Below are 23,102 nucleotides of genomic sequence, written 5' to 3'. Positions count from 1 at the left end.
TAAAAATACCTTTTTTCAATGTAATTGTATTTTCGGCTATAAAAACATGAAAGGTAGTTGTAATTTCGATAATTTGGGCTCGATATTTTAATCGGGAAAGCGGTTAACAGCTTAGGTCCCTTAATTTTAATTACACTTTCTATGAATTTCTCGATTTTTCGTGAAATTTTGTATGCAAATACAAAACATCTTCGCATATAATTATAAATTTAGTTTATACGAACTTAATTCCATGTGAAAAAATTTTTAATGCACTGAGAAACGAAGTATGGTTAGAACTATCAGAATATGGTAAAATTTACCACGTTTCTAGCTCTATAGGGAACACCAAAAAAGTTCGATAATTCTTACCGAAGCGTTTTGGTTATGATTTTGGTAAAATTGACAGTAAAGTATGGTTTAATAATGCGACATAAAATTTGGAAATTTTATCATACCTTAGAGCAAAGCATAAAAGCCATTTATTTGGTTAAATTTACTTTTAAGTTTTATATTTTTTACTAAATGTGTGTTAAAAAGAGCTATAATTTTCAGGACTAGAATTTCATGTAAACCATTATCATAAGAACTGAAAAATTACTAAATGAATGGTTCAAATACTATCTATTATTGTTTTATTACTCAGAATTATGGTTATTTTTTTATTCGAAATATCATTAGTATACAGTATGATTATTTTACTAGAAATTTTTTTTCTCCGTGTGGTTTTTTATTTGTGAAAATAAAAAACGTTTTTGATTTAATTTTTTGATGCTTAAAAGGTTAATCCAATGGCTAAAGTTAAGAATAATTTATGTAATTTAGTATTTTTCTTCCATCTGGGAAAAATCTCACCAAATTAACAAGTTTTTTTTAAAATATAAGTTTTAAAATATTTAAGGTATTTTCCGTTAATCCCAAAATATCTTTAACAGCGAGAGTGGTACATGCAATGTTAGAAATTTCTCGGAAAAATTTATTAAATAACAATTTATTTAATTGTTATTTTACTATATTCAAACAAAACAGTAAAATAAACATACATAAGATTTCTAACTGTTAACTGCGAGAAAATTCGTTTATCTACTGATTTCACCTAATACGATTAAAGAACGAGAACATTATTTCAAGAATATTAACCCACCAAATGATGCCACTTAGTTCCTTGCGAATGAGTCTAATCTGTTAATCTCATGACCATCAGAACGGGGGTTCAAATACCAACGTCGACTTCACAATATTCTCTCCATTCATCTCAACACGTGAAGAGTTTCTCGTATTCTGTGTTGTCCAATTTTTGACCCTGGGATTTTAGAACACGATACTTTCTTTCATGCATTGATACAAGTTGCTAAACTGTCTCCAATATCCAGCTAAACTTCTTTTTTGCCGTTATGAATTGTAATGATTGTAAATGGTTAAGACACCGTATAGTTTTGTATTCATTGTTTTTTTACCATAATAGTTGTAAACATTTTCAAAACCGTAATGGTAAAAAATGTTCTTTACCGTAAACTTCAAAGTTAATTGGATGGACAAACTACTGCCGGTTATTTTATCATAATTTTAGAACGACAATTCTAACATTGTGCAGTTAATAACTGTAACTTTTCTTCAAGAATAGGCACTTAGTTGTGGCATTTTAATTTTTCTTGAAGAAAGAATTTTCAAAAATACTTTAATGTAAAATATAAATATTAGAAATTAGTTTGGTTATAGCATAGGAACTATATAGTGTGCCTTATTGCTGACATATGCATTTTTTAATGGCATGCATTTCTATCAAATTATAAAATAGTGCTTTTCTTTCATGTATATAAAAGCACTTAGCAGTTTTTCTCAACTCATAAAACTGTTTTCTTTATTGGTAGTCCCTGTAGAAAAAATATTCGCTTATTCTTCTTAAAATTATCTTATGATTTTCTTCGAAAAACGCCATTTTCTTGAGAAAATTTAATATATTTTGATAGGCTTTACGTTTTTCCTTTAAAATATCTGCAAGTTTTTATTGACAATTCTTGATCATTTTACAAAATGAACTTCCATTTTTATGATTTTTGCGCAATCTTAATTTAAATGCCCCATCATGCATTGATCTTGACAACTAGAAGTTGTGTAAATGCTATACTTTTTCATAGGAAATGAAGGCTAATTAGAACTTTTAGAGAAAATAATTCTGAAAGAAATCTGAACTTATTTTGGTCTACTTTTTGGGCTATTTAGCAGAAAATTTTAAGAATTCATTCTGATTATTTTAAACAAATTTTCTTAAAAAATCTAAGAAAAATAAAAAATTGTGACGAAGTTGACCAAATAAATCCAAATGTTTTTCGCAATTTTTAAGAACAATTTCAAGTATTTTTTTGCGAAACATTTTCTCTACACTTTAATAAATTAATTTAATTTTAAATTTGATGCATTATTATTAGGTTTTATGATGTTTTCAAAATATATTGAAAATTTTTAATACGATTAAACGAGAAATTTAATGTTAAAATAGATGAAATATGATTTAAAAAAAGACGTAAATATATACGCAGAAAAAAAAGTATGGTCAAAACTATCAGAATATGGTAAAATTTACAAAGTTTCTGGGTCTATGGGAACCGCAAAAAGCTCGGTAATTTTTACCGAAGCACTTTGGTTATGATTTCAGTAAAATTAACAATAAAATATGGTTTTATATTGTGTGATAATTTTATCATGATACCTTAGAGCATGGCATAAAAACCTTTCATTCTGTTAAATTTATTTTTCAGTTTTGAATTTTTTTAATAAATGTTGTGGTTATAAGAACTGTAATGTTGAAAACCAGATAAACTATTTGAACGGAAAAACTACCAAATGAATGGTCTGAAACCTTATATTTTGCTTTTTATAAACAAAAACAGGACTTTTCTTTCCACCCGAAATATTATTACCGTACAGTACGGTAATTTTAGCAGAATTTTTTTTTTCTCTATGTCTGATAAATAACAATTATTTCTAAATTACGGAGCATAAATAAAGAGGATTTAAAAAGATGAGTAATGAAATGATCTCATTTTTTTACTCAGTCATCCTTGTTAAGGTTAGAACTTTTTACTCGTCATGAGTTAATTAGTTAAATTGTGCAAAAATCCAGATTTTTTTACTGTTGCTTACGTATAAACAAACCATTAAAAAAGATGATATATCAACATTAAACCGTTTTTAATAAAAATTGAAAATTGGAATTAGAAATAAACCGTTTAAAGAAAAGAGATTTATATTTAAATCTTGATTCTATAAATTAATTTTTATTCCTTAAGGGCATGCATTCTAAACTAATTTTTTAGATCGTAAAAAGTTTATCTTCAAACAGTTTTTAAAATGAACCAGCTAATGAAAGGTGCATTTTTTTCCTGAGTCCGTTTAAATTTAAAGAATACAGTTGTCAAACTTTTTCTAAAAGGTTCGCTTTTGGGATATTAAAACTACTTTAATAATTCTTGTGAATTTTAGGAATTAGGATCCTGATTTTGTGTTAAGTTTCAAAGCGCAGTAACCATTTCAGACTTTTTGCAAAAAGTCCTTTTTTAAGATATGGTAAAAAATCTTGTATAATTTTTGAACGTGTGAAAATAAAGCCATGTGTTTCGAGTTTTAGTTTTAAAATTATGAATTAGAGACATATTTGATTTCATTTTTGACAACAAAAGTTTCGTGAAAAAACCATTTTCCGCAACAAAATATTTTGTGAATGTTACATTTTTACAACAAAGTAATTTGAAAAATATTTGTTTTGTTGATAAACTATTTTATAAATGGTCTGCTTTAGCAATAAAGATTTTTTTTCTAAAAGTACTTACTGTTAACATGTTGAAATTTGTCCTAAAATTAGCCCTACCCCTGTGATAAATCTTGCTAGGAAATATTACATGCTCTCTCTTTATCTTCATTATTATTTTGTTAATCGAATAAACCCTTCCCAGGGGGAAAAAAAGAAAGACGGATGTAAACGAACTAAGTTTTGTCTTCGGCAGACTCTTCTTCCATTATTCGTCCGAAATGAATATTCAGTGTTGAGCAGAATAGGCTAAATACCAAATATTTGTATGTTGCATCTCTAATTTAGTAGCAGCAATTGCTATTTATTTTTGAAAATTCAAATTTTTTTTAATTATAATTTGACAGTGTTGAGCATAATCTTGTATCTATTTATAATTTAAAAACTCTTTGAGAAAGTTTTTTGCCATAACCGGACCCTATTTGCACAAATTCACAAAAACGGACCCCGGTTGAAAGAATATGACTTAACGCTTATTTTATATTCACAAATTAAGCGTAATTTTTTCACAATTTTACAAAAACAAAATGTCTGGGCAGACCCCTGCGTAATACTTTCCAAGAACATACTTAAACAAAAAAAGTCAATAGAAAAAAAACTTAAACCTTTTTTGTACTATAAATGAAAACGCTGTTTATTTATTAATTTGGTGTTTTTATTTATTGTTAAATATAAGATATTTTACCAATTTTTTACTTTCTTTAAATGCAGATAATTAAACTTTCCAAAAAAAATGTACTTTTTTAGAAGTCATCATTGTAAAAATATTGTATTCCTTAGAATGTTTTAGTTATTAATACGATTTGATGCTTTCCTCTTTGGCGACATTTTCGACGACTGTAAATACTCTCGCCGACAGCTGTTACAAAAAAGAAGTTATTTTTATGTCCTGCATTTGATTTGATGACATTCGGGATGGCGTGATTAATAATTGCTTTTATGTCTGACCTTTTATGACGGACGCGTCTCTAATCAGGTTGCTGTCCATCTTTGCTTACATTTCATTATTTTATTTCCAAAAATACTCCAAATTAAATATCTATAAAATATTTTAGTATTGCAAAATAATTTTGATAATTTATTTAATTTTGCATTTTCTTGTATTTGTTTTGTTTTTTTATATACTGTAGTGCTGTAATTTATTTATTTATTTACTTTTTTATAACCGGTGTTGAACAGCTAACCAATTCTGGGTTTGCGACTACCAATGCTTAACTCCATGGCCTTTTATTAATTTTGAACCCAATTCAAAAGACAAGGGAACTCCTGGATCAAGTATTGGGAGAAATTTGCCTTCGTGGGAGACTTTGTAATGAAACTAACCCGTATTTGTGTTACATGATAGGAAAACCCCCTTCGGTCAGCCTGACGGCTAGGGGATTCTAACCCATGATCCGTCTATCACTGAGGATATTTTTAAGTCAGCACTGTGATCGGTGCGAGTCAGGTGCGGAATTCGTATCGACCAGCCATCGCTGGGATCGAACTAGGTAAGCCGCATTGGAGGGCGAACTCTCTATCCCTTAGCCCCCACGGCAACATCAATGTTTATTGTAGAATATCTTATCATTTAAGTAATGTAATGTAAGTAATGTAAATAAGTAATGTCTTTACGTACATAAGTAATGTCTTTACGTAATGTACTATGTAAGCAATGTTTTTATCAGTATTTATCAACCGACCCAAATTTGGATTTACGAGTACTGGTGTTCAACTCCGTAGCCTTGTAATTTTAAACCCTATCCAGAAGACAAGGGGACACCTGGATCAAGTATTGGGAGAAATTTCCCGAAGTGGAGGACTTTTTGATGAAACTGACCCGCATTTGCGTTACATGGAGAGCGAATCTCCAAAACCTGACGGCAAGGGGACTCTAACCTATGATCCGTCTACCACTGAGGATATTTTACGACAGCACTGTGATCGGTGCGAGCCGGGTGCGGAATTCGTATCAACCAGACATCGCTGGGATTCGAACTCGATTCACCTCATTGGAAGGCGAATGCTCTATCCCCTAAACCACCACGACTCTAGGGCTGTAATTTGAAATATACATAAAAAACCAGAAAAATAAATAATTTTGATGCATGGAGAAAAAATTCTAATAAAATTTTCATGCTCCATGGTAATAGCATTTCCTGTAGAACAACCATGATTCTGGTTCATAAAACTGACATATGCGGTATTCAAACCATTCATTTGGCAATTTTTCCGTTCATATTGACTGTTATCTGGAAATTCTGGTCTTGAAAATAATATTTCTTATTACCGCAGATTTAGTAAAAAATAAAAAACTGAAAAGTAATTTTAACCGAATAAGTGATTTTCATGGCCTGCTCTAATGCTATGATAAATTGTTTCTCCCATCGTGCCGCGACATGATAAATTTTACCACATTCTGGTTGTTCTGACTATGCTTTTTTTCCCAGTGTGAAGTACGGAATAAATATTTATTAAATTTGAACATAGTAGCATTAAAAATCGAAAAAAATAATTTCTAGTAACATTAATTAACCCTTTTACATTAATTAATCTTACAAATTACCAATTAAAAATAGATTATATAATTGCTAAAGATTATTCGTTGTAAAATTTCTGAATGAATATTTCATAAATTAGCAAATAAATAGCGTCAAAAATCAACGAAATTTATTTTTAATTCATGAAACTAATATACTATTAAACTAAGATTAAATATTATATTAGTTTCCAATTAATCATACTTTCAGAAAAATGGGTTCAAATTTGAGCCATGATATGACTACTTTCAACCATAACTCGGAGCAGATTTCCTACAAATTTAATAAGCGCCTGAACTGAATCCTGTTTCTGTTCAATGTGAACCAGCATCAAGTGATCAAGTTGAGAAAGTACGAAAATATGGTTAATCTCATCGCCATATTATTAAGGTTACTACAAATGTGAACAATATTATGAATCACTACTCTCCGAAATTTCTAATAGTGTGGAAAATAATTAAAAACTACACTATATAGATAAATTTCTGTTGCTTTTGTCTTGTGTAAACGTAAAATATAACACATATAATGAAAAGTGTATTGTGTTACATTTCTAACTATACGTCTCCTCACATAAACTCTCTTCACATTTACTTCTCTCACATTTACTTCCGTAAAACATTTATATTTAATATACTGTAAATTACACTGTAAAAGCTGTGATGTAATATATCCAAGAAAATGATGTTGAACAAACCGAAAAATTGTGTACAGGAACACTTTATTGAGGGTTAACACCGAATCGATTATTCATATACGATTTAAAGGATATAATTTAAATCTAAGCTGTTGAAATTGAGAAATCTTGCACCCGAAATCGCACGATTTCACACTATGCAAGAATTATTTTCACTTCCGGAAACACCAATGTTGGCGGGCTTTGAAAATGAAAATATACAAGAGACGCCAAGTAGAATATCGTGCGTAATTTTTTAAAAATAAATTTGGAATTAGCTGGTGAGAGTTTGCTGTTATTTCATCGCAGTTATTTATCTACAGAAATAAAAATTCGCCGTAAATATGTATGCATGTTTTTATTGTGAAATAAGAATAATTATATTTTAATGTTTAAATCTTTGAGAAATGTATTAACTGATTTTATAATATATGATTTCTATCCACTTCCGTTCTGTTAAGCCTAATTCGAATTTGTCTTAAGATTCTCTCTGTACTGCGCGTATGTTTGATTTACAAACTAATATTATTCTAAATTAATGACATTCTTACTTTATATTGCATTGTAAAAATAACTTTACCCATTCTTGCGTGTACCTTATCTTACTGCAATTATTAATTATTGAATAACAAAAATAGAGGTGACTACTTTACACCAAGTAATGTAAAAGAACATTGATGTAGTGAAGCACTAGATCCAAGAGTTATTAGCGTTTTAAAATACACCATTTTAGCGTAAAGTAGACGCCACCATTTTTATCGTTGAGATGCACTTAAATTGTTTACAGTGTAGATAAATAAGCTATTTTAATTAATTTTATAAAATATTAAAATTAAAATGTTTCTTAAGCTTTAAATACTGTTTCTTTTTTTTTCAAATTGTTATCTACTAGCTTTATGTATATTGGAAATATAGATAGTTAAGTGTACTCCAATCGTTTTGTAATTTTATTGTATAGTATTTTTTGAAATCCACTCTTTATCTAAGATACGTAAACAAATATCATATGGTGTCAAAAGATTTTGAGGCGAGATTCTGCAACTGCGAAACGAATCCTTTCTGCGCAAAACTATGAATGAATACTCCTTTTGTTTTTTTTTTATGGTTAAAGAAAGAAATAAAAAAATTAAACTTATTCCCAAAAATTGAAATAAAGGAAAAAAAGGGGAAATATTGAACAATGTGAATAGCACTGATATTGAGCACTTGGGTAATACTAATAACTTTTACATTTTACTCCTGAAGTCAAATCGTAAACAGTAAAAAATAAATACTCGAAATTTTGACGGGTAATACTCTGACCATTCATTTTGTCAAAGTGAGGAAATGAGCGTCTTCCACCAATGTTTAAGGATACAAATTGATTCATAAGAACAAGGCTTAATGCAATTAAGTCTTAATGCTCAATTACAGTATTGTGAGGCCGGGATAGCCAGGGTGCTGGGCCCATGTCCGAGAGTTCGTGGGTTCAAACCTCGCCGGCCGAAGACTCCCCGTGTAGTTGGTGACTGATGCACGTAAAAATTCTGTCGAGTCGCAAAGTTCTCCATGTTCCCATAACAAATCAATACCTCTGGAGGTACTGGATTTGGAGATCGATCTTTCCTTGATTCAGGTCAAAATTACGATCTGTGGATGAATGAATGGATGTATGCAATTTGTCCGCCTTATGAACAGGTGTGACGCATGGTGTGGTAGAAGTCGAATTCTTGGCCATAGATGGCGCCTCTGAAAAACAAAAATCGCACACTCTGCCTTAAAATTTGCTCGGTTTCACCAAGCAGGGTTGCCCGTGTGCCAAGTGGCATTGGAACCAACCAACCAACACTATTGTCTTCCAGTTACAGCTTTAAATAAAAGAAGATTAATAGAATGATTACTCAATCATCACCAGGAATTGAACCCTGGACATATCCACAAGTAAGCGTACAGTCCAAATTTAAGAGTCTGCGTATCATCAAAAATCACGTGATTTCATAACGAAATGACTGTCGAAAATAACCAATTACAGGGTTACTAACTTGTCAAAAATGGAAATATCATTTCTGAGAGTGCGTCAATTACTTTTCATAAAACTATAATTATTTTGAAATAAATAAATAAATACTATTTTTCAAACAAAAGCTATTTTTCGAAACATCAATTTTCAAACAATTTATGCACACGTTTAAAAATCTCATAATTTCATTAAAAAATATATACCTCAGATATTAAAGAAATAATATATCAATTTAAATCATCTTTGCAAACATTCTTTATGTAATATCATCTTATCTTTTCATCATCTTACCTAACACTCTATCCCATTGAAATCTTAATACAACAGATGCCTTGTCACTGTAGATCTTTCGGGGTTACGTATGAGTCATACTCGTCTTTTGTATCTTTTACCTGCCTTTCCGTAGACTCAAATTTCGTATACAATAGAATTTATGTGACAAGATGCCTTGTATTGAACAATGGATTCATCTTTCCATTGCTCACTCATAAAGACCTTGAATTGTGTCGGCTAAGGCTACTCCTTCATTCAATTTGGGAATTGTAAAGATATCTCAAAAAGAGTAAGATACTTTTTGTTACGTNACAGAATTAAATATAATGAGATTAATCGAGTGATTATTCAATCATCACCAGGAATCAAACCCGGGACATATTCACAAGTAAGCTCTAATGGATAATATTCCAAATTTAAGAGTCTGCGCATCATCAAAAATTACGTGATTCAATTGCGAAAAATAGAAATATCATTTCTGAGAGTGCGTTAATAACTTTTCATAAAACTATAATCATTTTGAAATAAATAAATAAATAATGCTTTTCAAACAAAAGCTATTTTTTGAAACATCAATTTTCAAACAATTTATGCACACCTTTAAAAACCTCATTATTTCATTAAAAAAATAAATACCTCTCATATTAAAAAAATAATATTTCAATTTAAATCATCTTTGCAAACATTCTTTATGTAATATCATCTTATCTTTTCATCATCTTACCTAACATTCTATCCCATTGAAATCTTAATACAACAGATGCCTTGTCACTGTAGATCTTTCGGGGTTACGTATGAGTCATACTTGTCTTTTGTATCTTTTACCTGCCTTTCCGTAGACTCAAATTTCGTATACAATAGAATTTATGTGACAAGATGCCTTGTATTGAACAATGGATTCATCTTTCCATTGCTCACTCATAAAGACCTTGAATTGTGTCGGCTAAGGCTACTCCTTCATTCAATTTGGGAATTGTTAAGATATCTCAAAAAGAGTAAGATACTTTTTGTTACTACTACTCTTATGTTTATGCCTCGGTTATTTTTCTTGTATATCTTCTATTTACCGTTGGTTCATTACCTATTTCAGTTCATTTTGGGACTTTTTTTTTCCTAGTTGATGTGTGACTTATTTTAATCGTTTGAATGACTTATTTTATCGTTTGAATGGCTTATTTTATCGTTTGAACTTAGTTAATTATTTAAAAAAAAAAAAACAGTTTTTGAAATATTCTATAAAGCGACTCTACTAAATTTATTAAAAAATTTGCCTCCTTTATTTTTCTTGTAAATATTCTATTTACCGTTAGTTTGAACTATTTCAGTTCATTTTGGGATAATTTTTTTTCCTAGTCGATGCTTGATTTATTTTATCGTTTGAGTAAAGTTAATTATTTAAAAAAAATGTTTTTTGTTTTTCCTAGTTGATGTTTGACTTATTTATTGTTTGGAAAAAGTTAATTAATTAAAACAAAAAACAGTTTCGGAAATATTCCAAAAAGCTACTCTGCTAAATTTCTTAAAAATATTTAAAAATTTGCCTTAGCGGTTATTTTTTTTGTAAACTTTTACTCACCGCTGGTTTGAACTATTTCAGTTCATTTTTGATTTGTGTGTTTCTTTCCTAGTTGATGAGTATTTCCAACTCCGTAGCCTTGTAATTTTGAACCAAATCCAGAAGAAAAGGGAACTCTGAGATAAAATATTTGGTGAAATTTGCCACCGTGAGGACTTTTGATGGAGCTAACCCGTATTTGTGTCGCATGGAGAGGAAAACCTCCTGCGGTCAGCCTGACGGCTAGGGGATTCTAATCCATGATCTGTCTATCACTGAGGATATTTCTACGTCAGCAATGTGATCGTGCGAGTCAGGGGCGGAATTCGTATCGACCAGCCATCGCTGGGATCGAACCCGGTAAGCCGCATTGGAAGAAGAACGCTCTATCCCCTTAGCCCCCACGGCTACATCAATGTTCATAGTAGAATATCTTACTACTTAAGTAATGTAATGTAAGTAATATAAATAAGTAATGTCTTTACGTACCTAACTATGTAAGCAATGGGTTTATCAATTAATATCTCCCTACTCGGAGAAAAAAAATCTGGTAAAATTATCGTACCGTATGGTAATGACATTTCCGGTTGGAAAAAACAAACATAATTTTTGTTAATAAAAACAAAATATGTGGTATTTAAACCGCAGGTAGGTAATTTTCCGTTCATTTTGTAGTTTAATAGAAATTCTGGTTTCCGAAATTATTCTTATTCCTACACATTTAATAAAAAAAATACAAAACTGAAAGGTAAATTTAACCGAATAAATAGTTTTTACGCCATGCTCTAAGGTATCACGATAAAAATTACAAAATTTTACCACATATTATAAAACCATACTTTTTTATTGTTAATTTTACCAAAATTATTATAAAAGCTCTTATTTAAAAATTACCGCTTTTTGGTGTTCTCATAGAATCTGAAACACGATAAAAAAAATTCCATATTCTGGTACTTTTGACCATACTTTTTTTCCCAGTGCATGTAAGCAACGTGCTTATTGTTGAGTATCTACTTGTATAAGCAATATTCATTGTTGAATATCTCTCTATTTTAACAATGCTCTCATTGATGAGTATCTCCTACTATAATGTAACATCTCTCTGTTTTAACAATGCTCTCATTGATGAGTATCTCCTACTATAATGTAACGTCTCTCTGTTTTAACAATGTTCTCATTGATGAGTATCTCCTACTATAATGTAACATCTCTCTGTTTTAACAATGTTCTCATTGATCAGTATCTCCTACTATAATGTAACATCTCTCTGTTTTAACAAAGTTCTCATTGATGAGTATCTCCTTCTATAATGTAACTCATCTTTCAATTGTTGAAGAGTCAGAAGTATTCTTATTGGTTCTGTTTTGTGAAATATTTATTTTTTCTCTTTGCAGCGTCTGCTGAACCCTCTTTACCTAGGAAAAAGAAGTATCCCGGGCAGATGGCAAGGGATCATTTGACGTATGATGAAGGGGAATCATGTGATTCCTCTTTAGATATTGGCTCCCAGCTTGGTCTCGCGTCCCAAGACTTGGATTTAAGAGCGAGAGTAAGTAAACAAATTCATCAAACAGATTCTTTTTTTCATTTTCTTTATTTTATAACTGCACCGAAAGGACAATGCGAAATGCAACTGTTTCTATTATTCTGTGGCGTAACTACCACTGCATTTATTAAACATCAATTCACTAGTATATAAAACATGCTAACTCGAGTCAATCTAGAGGTACCTTTTGATAGATGAAGGTTGGCATTGTCTAATGATCTTTCCCCCACATTGGTGACCCGGACGTGATATGATCACGCCTTCTTCTATGGATGGTCCACATTGAACTGTTGACTTGATATTTGTGCCTCATCGTCCACCTCGCGCTGTTGCTTCTCAGTCTCATTTATATATAACGGGATCCTGCACACACTCGACTGCTAATAGCAACACAAAAGTGACTACACATATAACCATGAACTTAATACAGCTTTCATGGCTAAAGATCAAAACCCGGTGACCTTCATCCAGCTCTCCCGGTCTTTCACAAGGTTGACCCGGTCTTTCACAACTAGTGGTATCCGTTCATCGAATTCTATCTCTGATAAAATTCTGGTGCGGGAGTATTGTGGCGTAACTACCACTACAATTATTAAATATCAATTCACTAATATATAAGACATGCTAACTCGAGTCAATCTAGAGGTACCTTTCGATAGAAGAAGGTTGGCATTGTCTAATGATCTTTCCCCCACATTATTCCTTAACATTTGTCACCATTATGGATTTATGTTGATTAAAGGAAAATAAACAAGACAGGAATGCTGGAATTTTTAGAGTTAATTACAAAACCTGTAGTTAATACAATTGAATTAAATTTTTTTTATCTTAGTATCTAAAACGGGTCTCTTGTCAATTTTAGAAAATAATAACTTTTCAGCAAAGGACCCAGCACAAATGTAATGGAAACTATTCCGGTGTCAAATTGTCTGAAAATTTTATATGTTGTAGTTCAAAACATTCTGATTAAAAGTTCTCTTTGACAAGTCCAAAAATGAATAGTTAGTAATAGTTAGTTAGTAAATGCGTAGTCCCAAACATAGGAGATGTAGGCAACGGTCGCTGTGGAAAAAGGTGCTTGAAGCGCACTTGCGAAGCAGCATAGGATTAGGTGAATGAGAAGAAGTTCACTGTTGCAAGTTAAGAAAAGACCTTTGCGGAATAGGATTTAAGTAATGATCCGCCTCTGCATATGGTTCCGTTTTATTTCGTTATCAAACTCTCGTACTTTCGTTATCAAACTTTGAAATATGCTCTCAAAACAATTTAAAAGCTTTTAAAAGTTAGACACATCTTACAGTAATTTAATTCGCTCTATCTTTTACGATATAAATCATAGAATTATTTTAGAAAAAGATATAGTTTCGAAGTCTTACTGGAATCCCAGACTTGGTGACATAGTTAAATAAATAAGAAGAACATTTGTTTTTGAAAAGAAACAACTATGTGACGTCGAAAGAGCATTCGACTTGATTGAACCATTAAAAATGACGCTTCTTATCAGGGGTCCGCTTAGAAAAAATTTGGGTCCGTTCACAAAATAATTTATCTTTTAATCAGACCCTTTACAAATTTGTTTATCTTCATTATTGTTTTTTTTTAATCGAATAAACCCTCTCCAGGAAGGAGGGGGAAGAAAAACAGATGTAAACGAACTAAATTTTGTCTTCAGCAGATGCATCTTCCTTTATTCGTCCGAAATGAATAATCTGCGTTCAGCAGTATAGGCTAAATACCAAATATTTTTATGCTGAATCGCTAATTTAGTAGCTGCAATTGCTGTTTATTTTTTAAAATTTAATTTTTTTAATTACAATTTTAGAGTGTTGAGCATAATCTTGTATCTATTTACAATTTAAAAACTCCTTGAAAAAGTTTTTTTTTTCAATAACGTACCCTATTTGCACAAATTCACAAAAGCGGACCCTGATTGAAAGAATGTGACTTAACGTTTATTTTATATTCACAAATTACGAGTAATTTTTTCACAATTTTACAAAAACGGATTTTTTACAAAATGTCTGGACAGACCCCTGCTTATGCTGACATGCCCTTAACAAATCAAACGCGAGATACGAAAAAACGCTTTTGCTTCACTGTAGAAGAAAATAGTCTGCTAGAAACAATATTTATTATTCTTTCATCAGATTCTTTAAATGCGAATAGAAAGGTATAGATTTGTTACGATTTTTGGATACAATTGTTATTAATTGTTATTACTTGTTAATTGATTAATCAGTAAGTTTTCTTTTCCTCATTTCACACGATTTAAGAGGGGAAGAAAAAAGAATGCTGTACAAAGTCGTTTCAAGAGTTGGCAATGTTGGCGCTGAGAGCTTGGCATCCATTTAGAGTAGAATTGGATGCTAACAGGCTCTCTCCATAAGGATAATGGATTTTTCTAATCTTGCAACAGAGTATAGCTACTCACTTAGCGTTGAACATTCCAATAAGCTACTAGCTTTTGCATTACTTAATCTAACATTCAATTCTTTCTTGTACAAAATCTGATCCAATCAACACCACGTGGTGCACATTGGTTAATGCTAATATCTTGACGGTATAATATAAAGGAATTCAGAATTATTTTTGATGTTTGAGGCTTCGTGTCTCGGAAACTATCAATTTTTGGACTTTGTGTCAAGGAAATCTTTGGATCAGAATGTTTTGAACTACAATATACACTGAAGAGCCATTACATTATGACCACCCTCCATCTATAACAATGGGCTCGCCCAGGTTTTCATGGTTTCTCGCCCAGGAACAATGTTTTCATGGGGCACATTAGGACCCATAACCCTCATAGAGCAATCCCTGACGTCTGTAAGCTACTTGAACATAGTTGCAGACCAGATTCACCCATTCATGGCAACAGTTTTTCCTGCGGGGGATGGTCTTTACCAACAGGATAATGCACCATGTCATAACGGTTGAATCGTCATGGATTGGTTCGAGGAACATTCCAGTGACTTCCAAGTCATGTCTTGGCTCCCAAATTCACTTGATCTTAATCCAATAGAGCATTTGTGGTCCTACTTGGAAAACCAAATTCTTGCTGCCACGCTACCCCCTCTCAATGTGAGGGAATTGCAGGACCAGTTGGTGAGCGCTTGGTACCAGATACCTCAGACTACCTATTAGCACCTTGTGGAATCAATGCCACGGCGGGTGCTAGCAGTTTTGAGGGCTAAAGGTGGTCCTACATGTTATTAGCAGGGTGGTCATAATGTAATGGCTTTTCGGTGCATTAATTTTTTAGTTTACTTGACAGAGAATTAATTGCTTTAAGATTTGTAAGTGGTCTTTTATCCGCTCTTTATCATCCTTCTACGGATATTCTTGATAATGTCATTATACATATTTCAGGCCATTTAACATCAACTGGTTTATTATTCCAGATAAACACAACAGGCGTTACAAAATTTTTGCCTTCTTTCAGTTTCAAAAATGGAATTTCGAAGAAAGGCTTCTAAAACTACAAAAATATATGAATTTTTTCATATACTTAATCAGTTTACATTTGTCAATGTAAGTCTTTTCTTTAATTTGATGACGTCTTCGGGTATGAATAAATTTATTTAATTAATTATTAAGTTCGAAATAATTTTTTTCGTTACATAACAGAACTACGAAAGAATAATCGAATTAAATATGTCACAGCTTATTTCATTGTCTTAAAAAATGTAACTGCTTAATAATCTTATTTTGAAATCAAACATTACTAGCGAAAATACCCCAAGAAATCTTTTCCATTACAACAGTAAGCTATAGAATAGTTCTACGATTATAGAAAAACTTGTTACGGATTTGCATAGCTGTAATACTGTACGCGTTTGTTAGCTTCCTTCTCTAATTTTTGCCATTTTTGCTAAAGTTTTCATAGTTATTTCCTGTATGTATGGATGTGAGAAGGGAGATAGAAGCTGTAAATCTAATATAATGAACTGAATTGCAACAAACTTTGTTGACTTTCTTTAACAAGAAAAGTTAAATATTTTAAAAAGTTACGCATCGTGAAGTAACTAAATACTTTATTCTACACACTACAGCACACTGGACACACTACATTGTAAAAAAATTCCGGATTAAATTACTTTGCAAAAATAACGTAAAATTTCACGGAACAAAAATATCTGGATATAACGTAATTTTTGCAGTAATATTTACTTTAAAGTCACTGAAATAATGTAACTAAATAGATATTACTGTAAAATCACTGAATTTACAGTAATATTTACTGCAAAAATCACTGAAATGATGTTACTAGATAAACATTACTGTAAAATCACTGATTTTACAGTAATATTTACTGTGAAATCACTTAAATAATGAAACTAAATAAATATTACTGTAAAAATTACGGTATAAAATTGATTTTTGGGTCGCTGCACTCAGGGTGCCATTACTTATTACCGTGATTTGATCCGGAATTTTTAACAGTGCAGGTCGTTTCATAAAAGACTGAAGTTAATTCGTAACTTATTTTAAACATTTGAATTATTTTAGCTGAAAGCCTTCATATTGATTTGAGTGTTGCTTATTTATCTTTCTATTGAGCTGTTTTAAATTAAAAGTGTAAAACAGCTCATTCGACACAATTCGAGGCAAAATATATAGCTTTTTTTTTATCAAAGTTAATGAAAAATTTGTTGATTCCGTAGATTCGGATTTCTAGCCTCAAAATATAGTGGTCAGTCGCAATCTAGGAAATATGATCCCTAGAGTTTGGTCAGAAGAGCTGTGAAAAGTTTGGACCCTTTAATGTTGAAAACAATTTCAAAACCATTCGAAGTCTTTCTTCGGTTAATATGTTCATGGCTTCTAATAAATTATATTTTTATTTTTGGGGTTCCTCTTAAAGATACTCGATCAAATAGGATTCCGGAGTAGTGAAAAATTGGGAACAGCTGACTTTGTTGCGAAAGATGAAAAAAATACTTAGAAGTGAAATAGATTTTAGGATTACAATGTTTAACTGGGAATATTTATTAGTTGTTCTTTGTTAATTTAAACAAAATACAAAGTAAGACAGTAGTTTGGGTATAAAGAGTGTATTTATTATAATGAAATCACAACTGTTTTAAAATACTTCAATAACCGTTTAATGGCTTATGGTTACTCTCTGAGTTATGGAGGAATAATTAATCTAAGGGCAATTAATACTGGTTTCAAACTTGTATTATTTAACTACACTGAAAAAAATGTGGTTAAAACTACTAGAATATGATAAAATTTACCCTGTTTCTGAATGTATGAGAGCACCAAAAAGATCGGTACTTATTATCAAAGTGCTTTGGTAAAGACAAAAACCATATAAACTTAAGAATTACCAATTCAACGGTTTAAATACCGTGCATTTTTATTTTATTAGTCAAAATGATGCTTTTTTTTCCAGACATGCCACTATCATACCGTACGGTAATTATATCAAAAAATTTTTCCTCCGTGTAGGAATATAATGTGTTTCTATTTTGATAATTAAAAAAATAATTTTCAGATTGCACAATTATTTTGTGTACAAAGAAAGTACTTAATATAATAAAATTGCAGCTGTCTTTAAAGACTCTAACGGGTGAAACCAATAGTTGAGATTGCGTAATTTTGATTCGTAATTGCGTAATATTAGATTGCGTAATTTAATCATCTTTTGATTTCTTACTTAATAGTGGAACGTGACAATATATATGCATAACGTGGAACAATATATATGCATAGCTAGAAATTTTTACAGACTTGAATTTTTTATAATTTAAAACAAACTTTAAAACTGAATCAGCAGTTTAATACAAAGGAAGTATTAATTATTATGAAGCTATAGTTATTTTAAACTACTGTTTCAACTGCTATCGATACAAATATTTTCAAAAAGCATTTTGGAAACTAGACCAATATCTATGAGTAACTGGGAATTTTTACAGACTTGAATTTTTTATAATTTAAAGCAAACTTTCAAACTGAATCAGCAGTTTAACACAAAGGAGGTATTAATTATTATGAAACTATAGTTATTTTAAACTACTTTTTCAATAGCTATCGATGCAAACATTTTCAAAAAGCATTTTGTTTTGGTGGAGGTTTACTTTTCAAATGCAATTATCTGATGGCATAAAATTCCAATAAGTCTATCAAACTCTTCTCCACAAATCATTAATAACAATGGTTTCTGCTAAATGGTATAGTTTAACAGGTCACCAGTATTAAAAAGGAGCCATGATAAACTCCGAGTTTAATCATGTGGAAAAAATTGAGATGATTCACAATGGCCAGTCGTGCATTACCCTCGTATCGGAAAGTCGTCTGGGCCGCTCTTTCATACCAAAATGTGTGGCCGCAAAAAATGAGTTGAATTGAACGTGATATTAAACTCCTTTTATCTCTATTCAAATGGATTAATTATTTATTAGTTTATTGCTCCATTGGTTTCATATTTCTTTAACTGTGTTCGCATTTTTGATATTGACTTTAAGTGTGAGATAAGTTTGTTTATATTTTATAAGTCTAGGTTAAATCATCTTAGTAACATTCCGAGAATTTTAATGTTATAGTTTGTAGGTTATGACAAAAAGAATGCAGTGGTAGGCCTAGGGCAGTTTCAATGGGTATACTAATGCAAGTGATATGGCAATATATCATGGTTGATAATTTTATTTGTGTTATGAACTATGGTTTTCAGTATTACTAATCTAAGAGGGTAAATATGTGCAATATGCAAAAAGCTATTTTTTTATGCTTAAAATTGATACTTCAGCTAACAAAAATATATTTAAAATGTAAATATTTTCTAAAAATATATTTAAGATATATTATCAAAAAATATATCAATTTATAAAGTTCAATTATTACATTGATATTTCAAATAATAACAATGATGCAGCTCAACCATTTAAACAGAAAAAAGCGCTTACTAACAAATCAGAATTATAAAGTCGGAGCTCACTTTTTGCACAAATCAAATGCTTTTAACTAATGGGATAAATTAAAAAACTATTAACCGGATTGGCTAATTTCTTTTTAAGGGAATCGTTTTTTCTTATTTTTTTTCTATATAGAACTTAAATCAATTGGCAATGAATTCATTAAAAAAATAAAAATAGATATTATCATTGTTTTTTTAAGATTAAAATATAATTTTTTTAACGGTACTTTAATAATTTTGCACAAAAAGTGAAAGCTTTGCCGAAAATTATACCTGTTCACATTCTTTAGTTTGCCGGGGCATTCTAAGAGATATTTATTTTTTATGCTTTTATGAAAATTGATGACTCTATGTCCCTAACAAATTACGCGTTTGGTGAGAGGACTGTCACATCAATTGCATTTTATGATTGCAGTTACAACTTGTCTAATGAAAAACATTCTGTATTTTTAAAGGTGATCTATATCTCACGTACAAATACAATTTTTATTTTGAACTAAAATAAAAAAAATCTTAAATATCACTTACATTTTAAGCTATGGCACGTATTTTCAGCCTTAATTCTTTGTAATATTTTTTTATGAATTATTAAAATTAAGCAAATAAATATTAATTAAAAAAATTGTTTCATTTTTTTTTATTCAATTCAGTCGCCTTTGATTGGGTGTGTTTGAAATTGAGTCAGCTGTCGCCGAACTGTCTCTTTCGTCAGTTCCGCCTCAGTGACAATAAAAAAAAAATTTTGTTCTGTACATGGAACATAATGATTATTTGTTAGTCTTCATAAAAAAAAGATCCAAGTACTTATACTGAAAAAATGATCATTCATAAAACTAAGTGCTTAAAGCCAGTCGCGTGACTTATTGTATTTCCGCCTACCCAGGCATGGATCAAAACTTTCTCTCACAGATAGAAATGGTTTATTAACCTTAATTACAGAAAAAGAGTGCCGCTTTTGATCGAATAGCGGCAGCAAAATACGGTGTAATTATGTGTTTCTGTTGTTGTGCTCAGATTTTGATGTTCTCAATCTAATCTTTTTATTTTAAATTAGTGGAATAAAGATGCATTGCTTTTAAAATTAGCAATTCATCATCAAGCCAATTTCACAACTCGATGATCCATTTTGGATTTGAGTTTTTTTACATAAGTAATAAACATTACTTAACTTAAACTTATTACATAAGTAATAAGTTTAATTACATAAGTAAATAAACATTTATTGTCTTATAAAATGTGAGATAAGGGCTTCTAAATTGAGAAAAGCCAGTGAATAAACAATTTATTTAACAGCCAGTGATTAACAAATTATTCCGTAAGAAAAAAAATGAGCAAAAATGTGTCCAAATAGCTCCAAAACAAATAATAATCGAATTTGAAAACCCATGTATTCAAAGTTAATTAAAACAGCCTACCCCATTTTTGAGAAAAATGCGTAGTCTCAAAAGTGATGTGGGGGAAAAATACATGAAATAAATGTTATTGGCTGACGGCAGTATTCGAACCAAAAGTGCCTTCGAGTTCGTAGTAAGATGCTCTAACCACCATAGTTGTACAGGTAGACCACCAGTTCAGGGAGAGGTAGGAAGCTTTATATAGTGACCACCACAATGAAACATCATGACATACCAATGTCTTATTTCAAAGGTACAAAAGGTTGCAATTTGGAAAATATGGCGATCGGTAATTTTAATTTCGCTATATCTTAAAAACTTCTAAGCGAATGAAATGTAGTCATGATGTGTCATTGTGGCGGCCACTTTATAAAACTTCCTAACTCACCCTGGACTTGGGTAGAACTGAGGTTAGAGCATCCTACTACTAAACTGGAGGACCTTCGTTTTAAGCCAATGAGCATCTCTCTAACACATTTCTCCATCCACATCACTTTTGGGACAGTGCATTTTGCTCTAAAATAAGCATATGCTGTTTCAATTTTGAAAACAGTTTTCAATTTCGACAATTATTTGGTTCAGAGCTATTTTGAGATATTTTTTTGCAGCGTAAGTTTTAGATGAAATGAAACTGTACAAATAACAATTGAAATTATCTGTAATAATAGAACTGATGAACTAAAAATATTAATTATAAACAAGTTCTCAATTTTCCAATTTTATTACGTGGTTAACTAAAAAATAATGAAAGATTATTATTAGTGACAACAACAAAAAATGACAAATGATGAGGGCCAGAGTAATAAACAAATGATTTGGTGTGAATTAATAAGAATTGAAATTTACTATTCATTTTTATTATTAGTATAATAAATTTTTGTAAGTAATTTACTTTTTATTTTCCGAGAAACTTGTTTGACTAACTTTAGGAGACCCTGCGGCTAATGGGATTGAACTCAATGGCTCAATCATTTGCGCAAGAGAAGTAGTCAATTATAAATATACAGTCTGAATTATAATATAATTATAATATAACATAATATAATATAACATAACATAACATAACATAATATACAGTCTGAATTATAATTATAGTTATAAATATACAGTCACTGTTATTTGTGATTTTTCGTAAAATTATAAAAATAGAATTAAATAAATAATTAATAAAATCATAATTATTAATAGATTTTAAAAAAATTGAAAGACTCATGTCATAGGTCGAAAAACTAATATAGCCATTTAACTTCGTGGTAATCGCTTTTACTATATCTTTTTGAAACATCCTTTTTAATAACAAGATAGAAGAGAAGAATATTACTATGACACAAATAAAATGTTAACCATAATAATTTTTTTGTTGTTTTTGTGTCAATGGCATAGAACTCTTTTCATTATCAAATCTTTTATTTGGTTAATTTAAGTATCGAACTTTTGACCTTGATGAATTATTATATTGGGAGGTTGTTTAGCATTTCTTTCCATTGTCTTTGGACAGTCAGAAGAGAGGAGACACTTCAAGAGTGGAGCATCAGTCAGAAGCCGATCTGCTGATTCTACAATCAGTAGAAGGTTAAAAGCAACACCGGTAAGAAGGTTTCAAAAAGCATGGACTTCCCCCCTTAACTCTACCTTTAGCATGGTTTTAAATCCCAATTGAATAGTGTCTGCTAATGGCTTTGTTTGTTAAAGTGTTTGTGATGTGTAAAGCAAACAGTTTCAAGATGAATTTAAACCTCAACGCGATAAATTTTCATTATTGGCCATAGATGGCACCACTGAAAAACAAGAAACGCACCCTCTGCCTTAAATTTGCTCGGTTTCACCAAGCAGGCTTGCTAGTGTGGCAAGTGGCATTAGAAACAACAACAACAATTTTGATGTTGACGAATTAGAAGCATCGGAATAATTAATTAGTTTAACACCTATGGAGAATTATAAATAATTAAAAGATCTAAGAATCTTTTATCTCTAAATATCTATTTCTAAAATTTAAACTAAATTACAAATACACAACTTTTAATTGGTAACTAATTTGGAGATCCAAATTTCTGAATTAATTCGGTGATTTGAATAGTCGTTTTTAAACTATGATTTTTATTAAAACATATTGAAATCATCATCAATTCTGTAAGAGCTTAGCTTCGAATTAAACTTAATTAAAATGATTTTAATTTTACGTAATGAGAAATTAAAAATAAAATCCTGAAAATTGTTGATTTTTTTTCTTCTAAAGATATTCAAAACAAATGTATTGTTTTCAAAGCTTGTATTGTTTTTCAATTCGCACTATTTAATTTATATGATTTATTTTTGCGTATGAACTCATATTTTTTTTCTCAATCCTCATAACAAAAATAAACTTATACAGCATTTTTCTTGCAATTTTTTTTATAAAGCCTTCTACAAATCGAAGTTTTAATCATTTAACTTTAAC

General features: G+C 30.5%; 1 protein-coding gene across 1 annotated transcript in view; it reads left to right on the top strand.

The window, feature by feature from the left end:
- Positions 1-23,102, top strand: part of LOC107437477 (uncharacterized) — a 255,881-nt gene that overhangs the window by 161,492 nt on the left and 71,287 nt on the right. The window contains exons 3-4 of the mRNA XM_043045034.2: positions 12,204-12,358; positions 22,164-22,253. Coding sequence (XP_042900968.2) covers positions 12,204-12,358; positions 22,164-22,253 — 245 coding nt within the window. The remainder of the gene's footprint in view (positions 1-12,203; positions 12,359-22,163; positions 22,254-23,102) is intronic.

Source organism: Parasteatoda tepidariorum, chromosome 10, assembly GCF_043381705.1.
Source record: "Parasteatoda tepidariorum isolate YZ-2023 chromosome 10, CAS_Ptep_4.0, whole genome shotgun sequence".
Classification (NCBI taxonomy): domain Eukaryota; kingdom Metazoa; phylum Arthropoda; class Arachnida; order Araneae; family Theridiidae; genus Parasteatoda; species Parasteatoda tepidariorum.
The sequence above is the reverse complement of the archived record's forward strand: the minus strand, read 5'-3'. Positions and strand labels throughout refer to the sequence as shown.